General features: G+C 42.7%; 1 protein-coding gene across 5 annotated transcripts in view; it reads left to right on the top strand.

Moving 5' to 3' along the window:
- The window catches only part of SLC16A12 (solute carrier family 16 member 12), a 119,661-nt gene that overhangs the window by 60,175 nt on the left and 38,530 nt on the right, over positions 1–20,956 (top strand). For 4 of the 5 annotated variants that reach the window (XM_030203059.1, XM_030203057.1, XM_030203058.1 and 1 more), the window contains one exon: positions 11,132–11,385. In XM_030203059.1, the coding sequence (XP_030058919.1) occupies positions 11,276–11,385 (110 nt within the window). In that variant the 5' untranslated portion in view covers positions 11,132–11,275. Of the gene's footprint in view, positions 1–11,131; positions 11,386–11,467; positions 11,565–20,956 lie in introns of those variants that run through there. The other variant, XM_030203061.1, reaches the window with a different exon arrangement.

Here is a 20,956-nt window from a genome sequence, read left to right on the forward strand (position 1 = left end):
AAACGAATCGAAGGATTTTTCCTGGCCTATCCGTGCAAGTGCCTTGTGAGACTGGGTCAGGTTAAATATAAATTTTTTTCACCTGATGCCCTTAAATCTTTTCTTGATTCTAAACAGTTGTAATATTACAAGGAAATATTACGCCACCTTATTATTTTTGTGAACTATAACTATTGTTATACGTTCCCCTAACTCTTTTCGTCTCCTCCAGTAATGAGGTCTAAGGAAGCAATAATTATCATGTTAGTTAAGAATTTAGATTATTTTTGAAGTAGGTTTTACTTCTTTAAGATGTTTTCTTCAAGGAATGTCATTATTTCTTTATAAACTGTACTATGGCTGTATTTCAATAACAAGTGTATTCTTGTTAAAATGTTTAAAACTTAATAAACAAATTGAAACATAAAAACGAATCAAAGGAAATTTTTCTTCACTCAACACGTAGTTAAACTCTGGAATTCGCTGCCAGAAAAGGTGGTTAAGGCGGTTAACTTAGCGGACTTCAAAAAAGGGTTGGACGGCTTCCTGGAGGAAAAAGCCATAGAATTTTTTTGAATGGAAGAGGGAATATACAGTATTTCTAGGATGGGCGGGACAAATTGCTCGTTCCTTTGGCCTCTGTTGGTGACAGGGTGCTGGGCTTGATGGAGATTTGGTTTGTACCACCATGGCGATGCTTATGTACTTATGTACGTATGTACTTAGCATTCTGGCTTTTATTGTAGAAGGCTGCTGGCGACACTGTTCTGAAAATAAGAGCAGGAGAGGCGTGCTGACATGGGTGTCCATGAATTCCTTAAAATGAGTTTGGAAATATGCTGTTTCTGAACACTTTTCACATAAGGCATGCTTCATACTTGCCACTGCTGTTTTAAGTTTGACTTGCTAAGGACTTTCCTTCTGTGGCTGTATGGAAATACCGCCGTCTGCCAAAGTCTTCATGGAAAAAGCATTTGTCGCTACAGAGCAGCATTTTGAAAGATCAGAAATGACAACAATTTGTAATGTTTACAAGTGACATCAGATTGTGTTTAGCTGCCCTGTGCAAGGAAAAAAGAACTGAGCTATTAACTGGGAGATGGGACAGTGGCTGGAGGGCCTGGGAGTTAATGCAGTTAATCATTTTAACCCTATGTATATTTACTCCCAACAAGCAGGCACAAAAGTGCACACTTGCAGAAAGTTCCCAAGTTACAATACTTGTGGACTTTTCCCCACAAATCTAAGTGGGTCTCAAGTGATGGCACACACTATGCAGGAGATTTCAGGAATTTTAGGTTCATACTTCTCAGACATGAAATAAAGATTTGAAACAGCTAAAACAACTTTAATAATAATTTCAGGCTTGATATTCAGCTGGCAGCAATCAGCTTTTGCTGACCACTGCTGGTATTATGCCTGGAAATTCAATGTCGGACCATGTCCAGGCACCAGCATTGAATTTTCAGGTTTCTGGAGCTGGCTAATGCATAGTTGGTTAAGTGGGTATTTTACTAAGCTACGGTAGCATTGTTAGCTTGTGGTAGAATCAGCTGGCGGTAAACTCCGAGATACCTATTATATTCCTATGGGTGTCTCGGTGTTTACCACCAGGATCAGATATTTAGTACCACTTAACTAGACAATGCCGCTGAATATTCTCTCTGACCTCGGCAGCATTATCTGGTTATTACTAAGGCAGTCTGGGGCAGAGTCAAGGCACAGCCAGGAGTTATATGGGCACTGGTGATTAGTAAGTGCTGGTGCCCGCATAAGCCCATTCTATATATGGCACCTAAAATTAATGCGCAATAGGCAATTACGCTTAAGTATATTCTAAATACCGCATGTAAATCTACGCGTGGTATTTAGAATACGGTTAGGCATAGTTCATGCGACTAAATCTACATGTGTCCATTTATGCCAACGAAAAACTGGTGTAAATCTCTGCGCAAAGATTTACGTGTACTGGCCCATATTTTATAACAACATGCATAGATTTTGGGACGTCCTTGAAACTCCCATTTCCACGCCCCTAACATGCCTCTTTTTGCCTATGCGCATTAGAATTTAGGCACGGTATATTACAGAATACGCTTAGCAATGTACACGCGTAAATTCTAATTTTTGCCAATTAGTGCTTCTTTACTGCTTGTTAAGAGCTGTTAACAATGCTTAACAGCTTGTTTAAACAACTAATCTATGTGCGTAGTGATAGAATGCACCTAGATTTATGTGCGGAATCACTCATAACTCTATATAGAGTTCGGGGGATAGCTAACTGGGCATGTAGGACCACACAAAAAACAGTCGTAGCTATGTAGCTACGGCATTGATTGAAGAGCAGAAGTGCTTGAACAACATGATCTAGAAGCATTTAGAGATGGACATTCAATACACATCTCTGGAACTCTGAGGCTTTTTCCTCCCGATAGCTTATTAAATATTGTACATATTGATAGAGAGAAATATTGATGGACTATCCTGCTTATAATCAAAAGAGAAAAACGTCTATATTGCGACCCAAATCGGGATATGGGCGTCTTTCTCCCGTGGGTGCCCAAATCGGTATAATCGAACGCCAATTTTGAGCGTTTCCAACTGCAATCCGTCGTGGAAATGGGTAAAGTTGACGGGGGCGTGTCGGAGGCGTGGTGAAGGCAGAACTGGGGCATGGTTATCGGCCGAGGAGAGATGGGCGTATTTAGCTGATAATCGAAAAAAAGCCGTTTTTACTGCGATTTTGGGTCACTTTTTTTTTTACCCTTTTTTTCACGAACAGGTCCCAAAAAAGTGCCCCAACTGACCAGATGACCACTGGAGGGAATTGGGGATGACCTCCCTGGACTCCTCCAGTGGTCACTAACCCCCTCCCACCAAAAAAAAACCCACTTTAAAAACTTTTTTCCAGCCTCTGTGCCAGCCTCAAATGCTGTACCCACCTCCATGACAGCAGAATGTGTTCTATCCTGTGACAGCCTTTCCCTGGTTCTGATGTGGCTCTCGGGTGAGTGTGACACCTTTTCTGTTATGCGCACTACAGAGTCACATCAGCAATGCATTGTGGTGGGTGTAGGGTATTGGGCTTCGTGATTCCACTAGCTTGTGGCAAATGCTCACGATGTTGGTAGTTGGTAGGCTCTACTCCCATGGTGCTTTTCCCCTTGCTTACTGGGTCAGAGTGTGCCCTGTTTTGTTTCCGGTAGTCCATGAGGTAGTGGCCATTTTTGTAAGCCAGTTTTAGATCCCTTTCACGTGTTAGCCACGTTACAGAACTTAGTTCTTACCTTGAATTTGGCTGAAAGAGGGCATTGTACACCATTCTGCCAGCTCTGATCTACTGCTAATCTCAGTACCAGGGAGACTCGTTGCCAGTGGGGCACAACCTCTGATCTGCAGTTAACTGTGAGTAAGCGTGCTTATTCCAATAAAGGACGTTTTCGGAGAGATTAGTCTTCAGGTGTCAACTGGTGTGCCAATGTTATATAGCAGCAACAAGTCCTAGAGGCCTGCGTGTATGCAGGTCCCTGGAGCACTTTTAGTGGTTACCGCAGTGCACTTCAGCCAGGTGGACCCAAGCCCATCCCCCCTACCTGTAACACTTGTGTTGGTAAATGGGAGGCCTTCAAAACCCACTGTACCCACATGTAGGTGCCCCCTTCACCCCTAAGAGCTATGGTAGTGTTGTACATTTGTGGGTAGTGGGTTTTGGGGGAGGGGGGGTTGGGTGCTCAGCACCCGTGGTAAGGGAGCTATGCATGTGGGAGCGTTGTCTGAAGTCCACCGCACTGACCTCTAGGGTGCCCAGTTGGTGTCCTGGCATGTCAGGGGAGCGAGTGTACTACGAATCGTGGCCCCTCCCACGACCAAATGGCTCAGATTAGGACGTTTTTGAGCTGGGCAGTTTTAGTTTCCATTATTGCTAAAAAAAAAACAAACGCCCAGCTGAAAAACGTCCATTTTTTTGAAAATACGGTCTGTCCCGCCTCTTCACGTACCCGTTTTCGGACATAGACGCCCATAGAGATAGGCGTTCGTGTTCAATTATGCCCCGCCACATATCTTTGAACTGACATGATTGATTGAAATACTGTACACCTGATTGGTGAAGTTTTTTTGCATTGTTTTGATAAGATATTTAAAATTACACAATTTTTGCGAATAACATGTATAAAATGTTTTGTACGTTTGGGTAGCTTGCCAGGTGCCCTTGTCCTGGATTGGCCGCTGTTGGGGACAGGATGCTGGGCTCGATGGACCCTTGGTCTTTTCCCAGTATGGCATTACTTATGTACTTATGAATTTAATTCTGGCATTTACAATCTGCTGGGCTTCACTCCCTTTCGATATGACGTCTAAGTCCAATTTTTCTACTTCCCCACAGATTGACGTTGATTTGTTCCTCCTCCCTCCTCCCTGCAGATACTAACTTTCTGTTCCTCATATACACTTTTTATCACTCTCTCAATCTTTCTCCTACATCCTCCTCTAACTTAATGGATCACTTATTCCTTTGCAACTAAAAATCACCACTTGCCACTAACGTTTTGTGGTCATCTGGTCGTTTAGGGCACTTTTTTGCGGCTTAATAAAACAGGTCTAGACCAAAATGTACAACTTATAGTCCTGAATGTTTTTTGTTTTGCTCCATTATGGCAGAAAAACGTCTAAGCATTAGGAACGCCTAGATCCCACCCATAACATGCCCCTGACATGCCCTCTTGTGATTTGAACGCACTTCTGACGGACTTCATAGAAAAACGTCTGAAAAGTGGTGTCAAAAATACCGATTTGGATGTTTTTGTGAGAAAAACATCCAAATAAGATTTATGCCACTTTTTGGATGTTTTTCTCTTTTGAAAAGTCAGTTTCAATACTAGTAAGATATAGAAAGAAAGAAGAAGCAAGAGGGTTTCTAGATTGGCTAATTGGAACAATTTAAAGGGAAATCAGTAGCCTGGGAATGGTGTTGCCTTCAAGCCTTTCCCCAAATCTCTCCTTTCATTAAAATCGATTTTTTTTCTGTCTGCATACTCTGTATAAGACCTGACCGCTTAGTGATTTAAATGGCCTGATTTTATACAAATAATTTTAAAAATCTATGTATAAGCAAGTTATGTGTTTGTCACCTGTTGGTGAACACAGAACTTGCTTTGAATATCGGGCTGAAGGTATTTGTCAAGTTTTTCCTAGTTAACAAATTAAAAAGAAGAGAATAGACTTCTACAAATAAGTGAGTTTGCTACATTCCATCCAGAGTTAATGAAGCTTGTTTTATCTGAGTCTCTGATCTCCATTGCCTGTGGTATACCAAAGCCTCATGGATCCTATTTGTGGTCATTTTATACTTAACTTGCAAGCCACTAGACTACTAGAAGGCAGACATGTTTATAAGGCATACAAGTTGATGATGTCATCCAACAGTGCTGGAATGGAACTGCTCTCCTAGAGCTCAGAGCACAGTATAAAGATCTGAGCATGAATGGCCCTTACCATGCTCAGCAATCTCTTTATCTTTCTTCTGATCTGCCAAATGGACATGTGACAGACTCTCCCATCAAAGTTTCTTCGTTTATTGATTTTTAAAACTTTTCAGTGTACTATTGAAGTTTTATGATGGACCTGGGAGTGGAGGAGTAGCCTAGTGATTAATGCAGCAGAACTGAGTTCAATACCCACTGCAGCTCCTTGTGACGCTGGGTAAGTCACTTAACCCTCCATTGCCCCTGGTACAAAATAAGTACCTGAATATATGTAAACCACTTTGAATATAGTTGCAAAAAACCTCAGAAAGGCAGTATATCAAGTCCCATTTCCCTTCCCTCCCTTCCCCTTCTTCAACATTATTGCCCTTTGAGTAAGTTGACTAAGAGGGGCATAATTGAAGGGGATGCCCAAGTTTTGCTGAGGACGTCCTCACTAAACATCCCGGTGGAGGGGCGAGGAAACCCGTTTTTTCGAAACAAGATGGATGTCCATCTTTCATTTCGATAATACGGTCGGGGATGCCCAAATCTTGACATTTAGGTTGTCCTTAGAGCTGGTCTTCCCTAGACTTGGTCGTTTCTGATTTTCGGTGATAATGGCTCCCATCTCATCTAGTAGGTCTTCCAGATCCCTTGGGTATTCAGCTGCCCGTTCCAGGCAATTACGCAGACAGATCTGTGGGAATTCCATTTGATCCTTTTCCTCCACCATAGAGGAAAGAGTCTTAGTATGAGGAAATTTTCTATTTAACATTTGTCAATAAGATGGCAAAAGAAGTTTCTTTCTACTTCACTGAAAACAGAACCAGGATCTGACATCTTTGTCCTCCTAAAATACATAGAGGGCTTCAAATTGTCAGTAGGTGTACCTGTTCATGGCTTGCATGGTTCAGGTCTTTATTTGCCAATATTTACTATGTTGCTATCAGGCTTAATTTCGAAAGAGAAGGAGGCCCAAATAGGAAGATGGGTGTCCTTCTCCTAGGGTCGCCCAAATTGGCATAATCGAAAGCCGATTTTGGGCGTCACCAGTGCTTTTTTTGTGCCGGTACGCAACGGTACGGCGTACCGGCACCTTTTTCTCCTCCTCCCCTCCCCTCCCCTCCCCTCCCCTCCCATTACTTCCAGCGATTCTCTGCCTCTCTCCTGCCCTCCCATCGACGTGCAGCGATTTTTCCGTCCCTCCCCTGCCCTCACCTCTCTCATATCCAGCGATTCTTCGTCCCTCAGCGTCCTCCTTCACTGCCTGCCAGCCAGTCGGACTCAGAAGCGAACGGTGCAGGCAGCGATTGGCTGGCAGCGTCGTAGCTTCCCTCTGCAAGTCCCGCCTATGCGTAAACAGGAAGTTGTAGGCGGGACATGCAGAGGGAAGCTACGACGCTGCCAGCCAATCGCTGCCTGCACCGTTCGCTTCTGAGTCCGACTGGCTGGCAGGCAGTGAAGGAGGACGCTGAGGGACGAAGAATCGCTGGATATGGGAGAGGTGAGGGCAGGGGAGGGACGGAAAAATCGCTGCACGTCGATGGGAGGGCAGGAAAGAGGCGGAGAATCGCTGGAAGTAATGGGAGGGGAGGGCAGGGGAGAGAGAATTGCTGGAAATCAATGGGATGGGAGGGAAGGGCAGGAGAGAGAGAATTGCTGGAAATCAATGGGATGGGAGGGAAGGGCAGGGGAGAGAGAATTGCTGGAAATCAATGGGATGGGAGGGAAGGGCAGGAGAGAGAGAATTGCTGGACATGGGATGGGAGGGAAGGGCAAGGGAGAGAGAATTGCTGGACATGGGAAGGGCAGGGGAGAGAGAATTGCTGGACATGGGATGGGAGGGAAGGGCAGGGGAGAGAGAATTGCTGGACATGGGATGGGAGGGAAGGGCAGGGGAGAGAGAATTGCTGGACATGGGAAGGGCAGGGAGAGAGAATTGCTGGACATGGGAGGGAAGGGCAAGGGAGAGAGAATTGCTGGACATGGGAGGGAAGGGCAGGGGAGAGAGAATTGCTGGACATGGGATGGGAGGGAAGGGCAGGGGAGAGAATTGCTGGACATGGGATGGGAGGGAAGGGCAAGGGAGAGAGAATTGCTGGACATAGGATGGGATGGAAGGGAAGGGCAAGGGAGAGAGAATTGCTGGACATGGGATGGGAGGGAAGGGCAGGGGAGAGAGAATTGCTGGACATGGGATGGGAGGGAAGGGCAGGGGAGAGAATTGCTGGACATGGGATGGGAGGGAAGGGCAGGGGAGAGAGAATTGCTGGACATTGATGGGAGGGCAGGGATGAGATAATTGCTGGACATGGAGGGGAGGGCAGGGAAGATAGAATTTCTGGACATGGAGGGGAGAGAGGAGAATCGCTGGATGGGGAGGGGAGGACAGGGAAGAGAGAATTTCTTGACATGGAGGGGAGAGAGGAGAATCGCTGGACGGGGAGGGGAGGACAGGGAAGAGAGAATTGCTGGACATGGAGGGGAGAGAGGAGAATCGCTGGACAGGGAGGGGAGGACAGGGAAGAGAGAATTGCTGGACATGGATGAGAGGGGAGAGAGGAGAAATGCTAGAAATGGATGGAGAGGAGAGCAGGAGATAGAGGAGAATTGCTGGACATGGATGGATGGAGGAGTTGGATAGGAGAGAGGAGAAATGCTGACTTGGATGGAGGAGAGGGGAGAGAGAATTATTGCTTTATATGGATACAGAGGAGGGAAGAGAGATGAGAAATGCTGGACATGGATGGAGGGAAAGAGAGAGGAGAAGTGCTGGACATGAATGGAGGGGAGGAAAGAAAAAAGATGCGCATGGATGGAGATGAGGGAAAGGGAAGAGAGGAGAAAAACTGCACATGGATGGAGAAAATAGGCAAAAGCTGGATCCATGTTATACCTCCTCCAGTCAATTCCATGGAGGAGGACCCAGCTTTTACTTATGGATGCAGGGCAACAAAAGAAGAAGAAAGGAGGAAAGTAAAGAAATAATGGAAAGGAAGCCCTGGAAACGGAGTTAAGAGAACAGATAGAGAGCAGCAGAATCAGAGACTGGGACCAATATGGATAGAAAAACAAAGTCACCAGACAACAAAGGTAGAAAAAAATCATTTAATTTTCATTTTAGTATTTGGAATTTGTCTTATTTTGCACTGGGTATACTGGAGCTGTAACAGCTTACAGAAATTATTTATAATGAAAAAAAAAATCACATTATTTTTTCTCCTATACTAGTATAATATTTTCAATGATGTCTGTTTATATGCGCCATGGCTGGTATAAGGGGTGTGGCTAATGTGGGTGTGGCTATAATAGGGGCGGTACCATGTGTGGTGACCCCGCCCACAATGAGTACCGGCACCTTTTTTTCTACAAAAAAAGCACTGGGCGTCACCAACTGCTTTCCGTCGCGGGGACGACCAAAGTTCCTGTGGGCGTGTCGGAGACGTAGTGAAGGGCATGCCTAACACATGGGCGTCCTCAACCCATAATCGAAAAAAAGGGGCGTCCCTGATGAGCACTTGGACGACTTTACTTGGTCCTTTTTTTGTTACGACCAAGCCATGAAAATGCTCAGATCTTTATACTGTGCTCTGAGCTCTAGGAGAGCAGTTCCATTCCAGCACTGTTGGATGACATCATCAACTTGTATGCCTTATAAACATGTCTGCCTTCTAGTAGTCTAGTGGCTTGCAAGTTAAGTATAAGCCTGACCAGATGACCACCGTAGAGAATAGGGGATGACCTCCCCTTACTCCCCCAGTGGTCACTAACCCCCTCCCACCCTCAAAAAATAGTTTAAAAATATTTTGTGCCAGCCTCTATGCCAGCCTCAAATGTCATACTCAGGTCCATCGCAGCAGCAAGCAGGTCCCTGGAGCAGTTTTAGTGGGTGCAGTGCATTTCAGGTAGGCAGACCCAGGCCCCCCTACCTTTTACACTTGTGGTGGTAAATATGAGCCCTCCAAAACCCACCACAAACCCACTGTACCCACATGGAGTGGAGGAGTGGCCTAGTGGTTAGGGAGTGGAGGAGTGGCCTAGTGCTTAGAGCACCAGTCTTGTAATCTAGAGGTGGCCAGTTCAAATCCCACTGCTGCTCCTTGTGATCTTGGGCAAGTCACTTAACCCTCCATTGCGTCAGGTACAAACTTAGATTGTGAGCCCTCCTGGGACAGAGAAATATCCAGAGTACCTGAATGTAACTCACCTCAAGCTACTACTGAAAAAGGTATGAGCAAAATCTAAATAAATAAATGTAGGTGCCCACGTTCACCCGTAAGAGCTATGGTATTGGTGTACAGTGGTGGGTTTGGGGGGGCTCAGCACACAAGGTAAGGGAGCTATGTACCTGGGAGCTTTTTCTGAAGTCCACTGCAGTGCCCTCCTAGGGTGCCCGGTTGGTGTCCTGGCACTACAAATGCTGGCTCCTCCCACGACCAAAGGGCTTTCATTTGGTCGTTTCTGAGATGGGCGTCCTTAGTTTCCATTATCACCGAAAATCAGAAAGGACCAAGTCTATGGACGACCTAAATGTCAAGGTTTGGGCGTCCCCGACCATATTATCGAAACGAAAGATGGATGCCCATCTTGTTTCGATAATATGGGTTTCCCCGCCCCTTTGCCGGGGCGTCCTGCGAGGACATACTCAGAAAAACTTGGGCGCCCCTTTCAACTATGCCCCTCCACGTAAGTACCAGTTTCTGAAATAGGCCCATGTGTAAACTGAGTCTGTATGCTGCACAGATTCTGCCCCAGAACCTGACTAAATGTAAATGCTTGTTTGTTCTTGTCACCCATGTAACTTTATGCATCAGCCAAATAACATAGCTATGATGCTAATGCTTTTCCTACAATACAATGAAACATCTTACTATGTAGCTGAGGGTGTAAGTTCAGTTGAGATATATAGACTGGGACAAGATGGGTAGTACAACATTTTTACAAGTAAAGGTAGGTGCTGATGGTTCTTTGAATTTGTATACTTTCAGAAACTTACTGTTTTGCTTTGACCGTAACTGTTTTTTGCTGTCGTTTCCCCCCCTCCCCTCACAAGAAGCTGCTGCCCTGGTCGTCCTCCTAGTCTAATGACTGGGCTGGCCCTTCCTCCTCCTCCAGGGACAGAAAATGTATACTGTACCTGAATGTATCTCACTTTAAGCTACTGCAGAAAAAGACATGGATTAAGTCCACATACTTTTCCCCTTGTTAGAATGATCCTATGTAAGAAGGTCTTTGATGCTTGAGTCCTTCTCCAGTCTTCTTTTCAGCAGACATGACGGGGATGTAGCAATCATAAGAAGTAGGGACTCTTTAAGTGCCTTTAGAGATTGTACTAAAGCATCACTTTCCATCAACTCTGCAAAAATAAGAAAAAGATGTTTGGACAAGCTAACACAAATATGGATTATTGTTTTGAAAGTTTAGACAAAAGCAACAAAATCCATAAGAACTCAACTGTAGACAAAACCAACTTCCATGCAGAATAATTTATAGGGATGTGCATGAAAAATATTCAGAGCTGTGCCACAGATCCTGCCAGACTGCTGCATAGAAGTTGTACATCATAGATTAACTATGATAAGTGATATTTAATATTGCTTTAGATAATTTGTTTACATTTTTTTTGGTATGGAAACCAAGCATGATGTGGTGAGTGACTGTTTTTTTTTAATTATTAATTGTTCCAGATGGCAAAAGAGAACTGCTACATGAGATAATGTTCCATAAGGATCTTGCAGGACACCTGAAATTCCCTTCAGAACCAGGAAGTGGGACCACCTTCTGAAGTGTGTTGTGGGCTTGCACTGGTGCCAGCTTTAGTCACCACAGTTATGGCCCAGCCACAGAGGAGTCTGCATGCAGCTCCTCCAGATGGTGGCTGGGGCTGGATGATAGTTGCTGGCTGCTTCTTTGTCACTGTCTGTACCAGGGCAGTCACCAGGTATGTGCATGTTTGCCTTTTTATTCCATAGACACAGAATTAATGTAACATATACATTTTATTTATTTATTTGTATTCTCAGCATGTTCGTCAACTGAAACAATTGTACGGAGTCATCAGGGAAGACATTGCAGATACAAGACTTAATATCCAGGACAAGTTCAATTGATCTAATTATCGTAAGAGAATAGAAAGATCTGCTGAAAACTGTGGGCTGAATATTCAGTGCTGGGCCATGTTTGGATAAGTTTGATCACTTGGAAGGGAACTGGGCACTGGCTGATATTCAATGCCCTTGTTCCTTTTCTTCTCCATTAAACCCTGCTCTTCAAAGGTATAGGGAAAGGAATGGGATTTGACATACCACATTTCTCTGGTTACAGTCAAAGTGGTTTACATATTTATATACAGATACTTATTTTGCACCATGGGAAATGCAGGGTTAAGTGCCTTGTCCAGAGTCACAAAGAGCTACAGGGGGAATCAAATCCAGATTCATTGGTTCTCAAGCTATTGCACTATTAGACTCCTCCTCCTCACAAATCCAGAAGTGCAGGTGCTGTCCATGACATGAACATTCATCCTACTAACCAAACCCACACCTGTAACTGTATTCATCTTTGTGGCCACATTCTACTTTTGATTAAACGCAGTACATTAAAATATAAGCATTGCCATACTGGGACAGACTGAAGGTCCATCAAGCCCAGTATCCTGTTTCCAACAGTGGCCAATCCAGGTCACAAGTACCTGGCAAGATCCCAAAAGAGTAAAACAGATTTTTTTTCCCGCTTATTCTAGAAATAAGCAGTGGATTTTCCCAAGACCATTTTTTTTTTATTTTTATTTTTTATTCTTTATTTATAATTTACAATAATCAAGGATCCCCTTGTTCAGAAATACAGGTGAAAATAATATACATAACTCCAAACATACATATCATAAATTTTGAAGTAACTATACTAAAAGGCAAAAGAAATAACTCTCTAAATTTAGAGTATAATTATATCAATGTTATATTGTAAAACCTTTCTTAGACCTCAAATTGTAAATAGAGGGGGAAAAAGAATCAGAGAAGTGTATACTAGCAAACAATTAAATTAAAGGCAAAGGCTGCACTCATTCCAAGATATACATTATTTCAGCTGTTTCGATTCTACAAACGTTTTAAGTTGTTCCGGTGAAAAGAAGGTATATTTAGTTTGACCTAAATTAACTACACACTTACAGGGATAAGCGAGAAAAAAGGAAGCACCTAAATCTATAGTCTTTTGTTTTAAAGCAAGAAACATCTTCCTTTTTTGTTGAGTTGATTTAGTGACGTCAGGGTATATCCATACTTTAGAGCCACAAAATTGAGCTTTAGGGTTTCGAAAGTAAAATCTTAGAATAGTATTATAGTCTTGCTCAAACACCATAGAAACAATCACAGTAGCTCTATTCATTATAACATCTGAAGATTGTTCTAATATATCAGAGATGTTTTGTAAATCAGCAATATCCTTTTCGGGTCCTTATACTCCTCCTCTAGGTTTAGGAATAAAGTATATCTTATTTACCAGTGGGGTTGCCTCAGCAGGAATATTCAAAATTTCTGACAAATATCTATGAAAGGTATCTATTAGAGTTACCCCAGCGATAATTGGAAAATTCAAAAAGCGGAGATTAAGGCGCCTGTTGAAGTTCTCTATTTGCTCTATTTTTCGTCTAATATCCATAGAGTCTTTGCTAGCCAGATTTTTAAAGGCATTTAATGTTTCCACTTCTTTTTGCAAAGATTGTACTTGAATAGTTAATTCGCCTTTAACAGAGTCTACAGTTTTTTTTAAATCTTCAAACTTCACATTTAAATTGAGCACATCACCTGACGTCTTCTGTAAAGTGGTAGTAATCTGGTCCAACATCACCTTCAGCGTTTGTAGAGTCACCTCCGAGTTCACTGCTGTGGAAGACAGACTTCCCTCAGCTCCACGTATCGACATTTGCTTGCCTGGGTCCTCACCGGACGCCCCAGCCAACACATCATCAGAGTCGTCGGGGTTTCCCGCCAGGGCCGCTCTCGACGCCGGACATGGAGGTATCTGCACTGCAGGTGGTGGAGACAGGGAGACTTCCTCTCCCGGCGGGGAGTTCGCTTCTCCGAAACCCCCCGCAATGGAATCCTCTCCCCGTTGAGACTTGGAAACACTGGAGAAGAAGCGCTCCAGCGATGGTTGAGCGGGGGAAGAGGTTGAGGTAGGTAGAGGCACTACCCTCAACATTACTTTACGTTTAGTATGAGGCATTTTCCAAAAGAAAAGAGGAAACTTTCAGCTCAATCTCGCGCAGAGCGCTTCAACGATCAGCTAGTGCGGCAGCCATCTTGTTTTCCCCCTAAGTTTTTCCCAAGACCATTTTAATAATGGCTTCTGGACTTTTCTTTTAGGAAATTAACCAAACTCTGCTAACTGCTTTTACCACATTCTCTGGCAACGAATTCCAGAGTTTAATTACAAGATGAGTGAAGAAGTATTTTCTAAGGTTTGTTTTTATGTTTAAATTCAATATGTTTTATTGAAAAATGTAAAAACAGAGCAACAAGTAGAAATTAACAATATACAATAATCCTTTTCATGATCAAAATTAATCAAAATACCTTTAAAACTAGAGGTAAAATTGACCTTTTAAAATTCTGGTCCAATGAGTCATTCAGTGCATTACTTACCTCAAACCCTTCCCTGAATTTCATTCAGCAATGGAATGATACTTGTAAAGCAGTCCTTGATGTTATTGTACCTGTGACTGTCAAATATTGTCTGAACAGATTATCTCCTTGGATCAATGATGATCTTTTACAAATAAAACGTAAATGCAGGAGACAGGAGAGAATTTGGGCTAAGGACAAATCCACTGAATAATGGATTGCTTGGAAAATTGTTTTGAAAATCTACAAAGGTATGATCGCCAAAGCAAAAACCTCCTACCATTCCAAATTCATTGGTGATACAGTAGTCAACCCAAGGAAACGTTACTCATTAGTTAATAGTTTATTGGACACTCAACTAATAACCAATTCAATTGATCCCATACCTACTGCCGACCACTTGGCTACTTATTTTATTTATTTATTTATTTATTTGCTGCATTTGTATCCCACATTTTCCCACCTCTTTGCAGGCTCAATGTGGCTTACATTATGCCGTAATGGCAATCACCATTGTTGGAATGAGAAATGAATATTATTGCATTTAAGGTACAGAAAATATAGTATAAATTAGAAATGAATAGATATACAATTCATTTCAGGTATTTGAGAACAAGGATAATGTATAACATTCAATAATGTCAATGAGATTAAAGTAAACAAGTAAAAAAAGTTCAATGTTGACTTGTTCTGGTAAAGTTGTGATGGCAGTTCATTTAAGAAGGGTCCAAATGATAAGTCTCTTTGATCAGGTTAGTCTTTAATAGTTTCCGGAACACATAGACAAACATGGTTTAATGGGATAGAGTCAGCATGGGTTCAGCCAAGGAAAATCTTGCCTCATTAATTTGCTTCATTTCTTTGAAGGCGTGAATAAACATGTGGATAAAAGTGAGCCGGTTGATGTAGTGTATCTACATTTTTAGAAAGCTTTTGACAAACTTCCTCATGAGAGACTCCTGGAAAAATCAAAAAGTTATGAGATAGGAGGCAATGTCCTTCTCTAGATTAGAAACTGGTTACTGGACAGAAAACAGAGGGTAGGGTTAAATGGCCATTTTTCTCAATGGAAGAGGGTGAATAATGTTATGCCACAGGGATCTGTGCTGGGACAGGTGCTATTTAACATATTTATAATCTGGAAATCGGAACGAGTGAGGCGATTAAATTTGCAGATTACACAAAACTATTCAAAGTTGCCAAAACATATGCGGACTGTGAAAAAATGGAGGAAGACCTTAGGAACCTGGAAGACTGGGCATCCAAATGGCAGATGAAATTTAATGAGGACAAATGAAAAGTGATGCACAATGGGAAGAATAATCTGAATCATAGTTACCCGATGCTAGGGTCCACCTCAGGAGTCAGCACTCAAGAAAAAAATCTAGTTGTCATTGTAGACATTTTAAACAGAAAATAGCTAAAATCAGACTACAACTTAACAATACCCTTTCATCTATAGACTATTTCCTCTATTTACATGATCCTTTACTGCCTCATTCTCAAGCAGATAGGTTCTGGTCTGTTTTTCATCCAATCACTACTGATTAGGTCAATCACACATTACGCAAATATGCAAATTCACATTGTCTGCTTGATACGTGCCCTACTTATCTCCTCAAGTTAGCTTCTGATTTATTCTTACATCATTTGCACTCAAATCTTACTTTGATGTTGTCTCAAGGTTTCTTTCCTTCTGACAATGACAATATTATTTTGACTCCTATACCTAAAAATACCCAAACTAGCCTAAGTTTAGTTTCCAACTGTAGACTAGTAGCCTCAATTCCTCTTCTTGTTAAAGTAATGGAAGGACTTGTTGTGCGCCAACTTATGGAGTATCTCCAGCTTCATGCCATTTTGCATAGTTCACAATCTGATTTTAGGCCCTCTCATAGTACAGAAACTGTGCTTACCACTACTTCTACTACTACTACTTAGCATTTCTATAGCGCTACTAGGGTTACGCAGCGCTGTACAAGTTAAAACATGGGGATGGACAGTCCCTGCTCAAGAGAGCTTACAATCTAATTACCACCCTCTTAGCTAACTTTAGGAGAGAATTAAGTTTTGACAACAAAGTATTGATACTTCAGTTTGATCTATCCAGTGCCTTTGATACTGTTGGTCATAATATTATTTTAAATATTCTTGACTATTATGGAATCTGTGGAGTTGTCCTGAAATGGTTTTCTGACTTCTATGTCATATCAAGTCAAACAATCAGGTGTACTTTCTTCCACTTGGTCTCCTGGCTGTGAGGTCCCTTAGGGTTCCCCTCTTTCCCCCATCTTGTTTAACATTATGATGATACCTCTTGGTCATCTTTTAGAAAAACATGGTCTTTCGACATACATACTGTATATGCTGATGATGTCACCATTTATATCCCATTATCAAAGGAATTACTTGACATAACTCACATGATTAGTCTAGGGATAAAACTTATGGCATCATGGGCTTCTAATTTCAAACTAAAACATGATACAGATAAAGCTAAGTTTCTAATTATGACTACCCCTCACCATCCTATGAATCTTAATAACTTTACTATTAAGAACAAAACCTATTCCCTTGAGTCATCAATGAAAATCTTGGGAGTCACAATAGATCATTTCCTCACCCTTGAAATCCAAGTCTCTAAGTTGACCTCGAGTGTTTTACACTCACTTTGGAAGCTAAAGAGATTGAGGCCATTTTTCTCTAAATCTGTTTTTCGTACTTTGGTTCAATCCCTTGTCCTCACCAAATTTGACTATTGCAATTCCATCTATGCTGGACTTAAAGGTGGTCTTCTCAAAAAAATTACAAACAGCTCAAAATACTGCTGCTCGTCTTATATGTAGATCTCCTCGCTTCGCCAAAGCCACTGCTCTTTTAAATGAGCTATATTGGTTAACAATAAGAGATATCTTTCAAATTATGCGTTTTCATTCACCAAATTCTGTTTGGTCAAGCCCCATCATATATGAATAATTTTATTGAATTACCCCCTCGTAATGCTGTTTCATCATCTAGAAAATACCTTGTCTTACATTTCCCGATAATCATTATTCTATGCACGTGGATGATTACCGCATAGTTACCATGTGAAATCTTACCGCTAAGTCAATGGCTGGCGGTAAGGTGTCAGACCCAAAATGGATGTGCGCCAATTTTTATTTTGCCACACGTCCGTTTTCGGCAAAAATTTAAAAAAAAAAGCCTTTTGTACAGGCGCGCTGAAAAATGTATCTGCATGTGCCCAACATACAAGCCTACACTAGCACAACCCATTTTTTAGTGAACCCTAGTAAAAGGACCCCTTAGCGCCTAAGCTGAAACCAACTTACTGGTGGGCATTCCAGGGGTAGAGTCAACACTTATGCCATTAAATGTTGATATTTACCCTGTAACTGTGTAAGATAACCACATAAATTGGGAAGCATAAAAAGCAGTCTTATCTTATGCAGTTCATCTTACGTGCTTAAGGGCTGAATATTGCACTTAACGGCATACGTTTTAGCAAGCAACATACAATCGGATATTCAGTGCTGGTGCCCAGACATAGCCTGGCATTGGATATCTGGGAACACCGCTGGCGGCAGACATAAAAATGCCGATCGCTGCTGACTGCATATCGGCTGGTTAGTGTATAACTCATTTAAGGCCTTATTCTATAAAGGTTATGTTCCTAAATTTACGCTCCTAAATGTACATGTCTAAATTGTGAGCATAATCTATGCTCCTAAATTTATGCTCCTAATTTATAGTCTATTACGCTCGTAGATTTTAACATACATTTAGGAGCATAAATTACGCTCTTAAATTTATGAGCATAAACTTAGGAGCATAACCTTTATAGAATAAGGCCCTTATGGTGGATTCCAGCGAATGGTTCCCAAAGTTAGGTGCACTGTCTTTCTTCATGTTCAATTGTAAAGCGCTGCGTACGACTGGTAGCGCTATAGAAGTGATTTATAGTAGTAGTAGTAGGTTGATCCGCACTAAGCTAGTATTCCATAAAGGGTGCTTTGTGCGGAACAGCTTTTATAGAATACTAACTTAGCATGGGTTTTGCACCTTACTTTGGGTGCTGGCATTTACGCCTGCCAAAATGTGGTATAAATGTTGGCACCCAATTTATGGCACTTGGGTGCAATTGATAGTATACAATCATACCTAAACCTCCACTACCCAAGCAGCAAAGGACTCAAATACAAATCCACTTATGCATCCAGCTTTTCCTACCTGAGCGCACAACTGTGGAACGCACTACCAAAAGCAGTAAAAACTACACTCGACCACTTGAATTTCCGGAAAGCACTAAAAACAGATCTGTTCAGAAGGGCATACCCCACCAACCCAACATAAAAAACCTGGACATTTGCGACACAACGTAACCAAAGACCGTAATGGACATATCCTAACTCTTCCTCTCCCTCTCTAAGTTCTCCCCAATTGTCTTTACCATACATGTATCTCATTCTACCATAATATCACCTTGATATTATTCACACCTTGTATTTGTTCACACCGGAATCGGTTAATGCCGTGTACGGTACTATGTAAGCCACATTGAGCCTGCAAAGAGGTGGGAAAATGTGGGATACAAATGCAACAAATAATAATAATAATATCATTGTGCCTAACTTTTGGGATCACTTCCTGATCTGGCATAAGTGCATCCTGCTTACCTAGACCAGAGAGATTGTGCATGTGGTGAGGTAAGACGAGGAGCATATCCCAGAAAAAGAGGAGCAGGGAATGACTGGTGAGAACGCTAAAAGAAGAGTGAAAGAGCAAGGAGAGGGAATATTTCAAGTCCTGTACTTAACAGGCACTGAATATCTGAGAAAGAAAAGGTCAGGGGCTGTCAGGGGTCCTTAGTGTTTGAGAGGCATTTATAGAGGACCTGCGAATTTGCAAAACTCGTCCACAGGCGAAAAGAACCTGAGAGTTACAGGAGAGCAGCACACTACGGTAGAGATCAATCGACAATAACACTACAAGTAAGTTTTGCTGATCTTGCACTAATACACACACTTGTTCTTTTGCTGTCACCTTTTTCCGCTATCGTGTAATAGCGCCTAGTTTGACTGTTCATGTCTGTACATCGTCTGATACAGTTTCTTCCAGCTAGAAAATTCTGGTTCTTACAAGAATGGGACACAAACTGATTGAGAGAGTACCGGTCATATTTTTTGGTTTTGTAGCATGCCTTGGAGTTTTGCTAAAACAGCTCAGATTAATACCTCTCTAGTTTTTTCATACTTGGTTCAAGGATTTAATATGCCTCAGTATTTCTGTTGAGAACATATCACTCTGAATTGCAATGACTAGGAGCAGGGCCGTGCCAACATGGTAAGCGGGGTAAGCACCGCAGGGGGGCGCCGACCTCTGGAGGGCGCCGCTGCACCATGCTTACCCTCGCCACTTACCTCAGCTCCCGGACCCCGACAGCAGCCCTTTTATTTAAATTTACTTCCGACGTCGCAGCAACTGAGCAGCGTCAGTGAAAGCGCTGCTGACGTCTCCAGCTTTCCCTTCGTGCTCGTTCGTTCCCTCAGTGTCCCGCCCTCGCAAGGAAATGATGTCAGAAGAAGGCGGGACACTGAGGAAATGAACTAGCGGGAAGGGAAGGCTGGAGACGTCGGCAGCGCTTTCAATGACACTGCGCAGTTGCTGCCACGATGGAAGTAAATTTAAATTAAATACAAGAAACCAGACTCAGAGGGCGCGCAGGTGGACATGGGAGAGCAGGGGAGAGAGGAGAATTGCTGGATATGGATGGATGGAGGAGGGAAGGGCAGAGAGGAGCATCGATGGACAAGGATGGACATGGATGGGAGGACAGGGACCAGGGAGAGGAGAAATTGCTGGACATGGAGGGGAGGGGAGAGAGGAGAATTGCTGGATATGGATGGAGGAGGGAAGGGCAGAGAAGGACAAGGATGGACATGGATGGGAGGGCAGGGCCCAGGGAGAGAGGAGAAATTGCTGGACATGGAGGGGAGGGGAGAGAGGAGAATTGCTGGATATGGATGGAGGGGAGGGAAGGGAAGGGCAGAGAGGGACAAGGATGGACATGGATGGAGAGGAAGGGAGAGAGAAGAAATGCTGGGTATGGATGGAGGGAAGGGAAGAGAGAGGAAGGAGATGAGATGAGGGAAAAGGGAGAAAACCTGCACATGGATGGAGAAAATAGGCAGAAGCTGGATCCACTGGACAGTCTGCAGAGGACCCAGCTTTTACTTACAGATGTAAGGCAAGAAGTGAAGAAGAAAGGAGGAAAGTAAAGAAATAAATGGAAAGGAAGCCCTGGAAACGGAGTTAAGAGGACAGATAGCAGCAGAATCAAGTACTGGGCCAGCATGATCAAGTCACCAGACAACAAAGGTAGAAAAAAAAATCATTTTATTTTCATTTTAGTGTTTGGAATATGTCCACTTTGAGAATTTACATCTGCTATCTTATTTTGCAATGCATAGCAATTTGTTTCTAAGAATATTGCTGACAATTCCTGTCAGTGTAGCAAGTGGTGAGCGATCATTTTCAAGGTTAAAAATAAAAAAAATTATTTGCGATCAAGTATTTCACAAGAAAGGCTTGTAAGCCTTGCCATGATTGCTATTGAGAATGATATATGTGCCCAGTTAGATATCAAAGATGTAATTACTAATTTCATGAACATAAAAGCACGAAAAGCTAAGTGGTTGTAAACCCTCTATTTGTTCAGCAATCCCACAAAGATGCACTCCATCTTTCAGCTCCTATTTCCTTTGCATCTTGTGCCACATCGGGGGGGGGGGGGGGGGGGGGCGCCAACTGATAGTCTGCAGGGGGGCACCAGAGACCCTAGGCACGACCCTGTTCAGCCATATTAGGCTACAAGTGATTATGTCTTGC

This window comes from Microcaecilia unicolor, chromosome 5 (assembly GCF_901765095.1).
Source record: "Microcaecilia unicolor chromosome 5, aMicUni1.1, whole genome shotgun sequence".
Classification (NCBI taxonomy): Eukaryota; Metazoa; Chordata; class Amphibia; order Gymnophiona; family Siphonopidae; genus Microcaecilia; species Microcaecilia unicolor.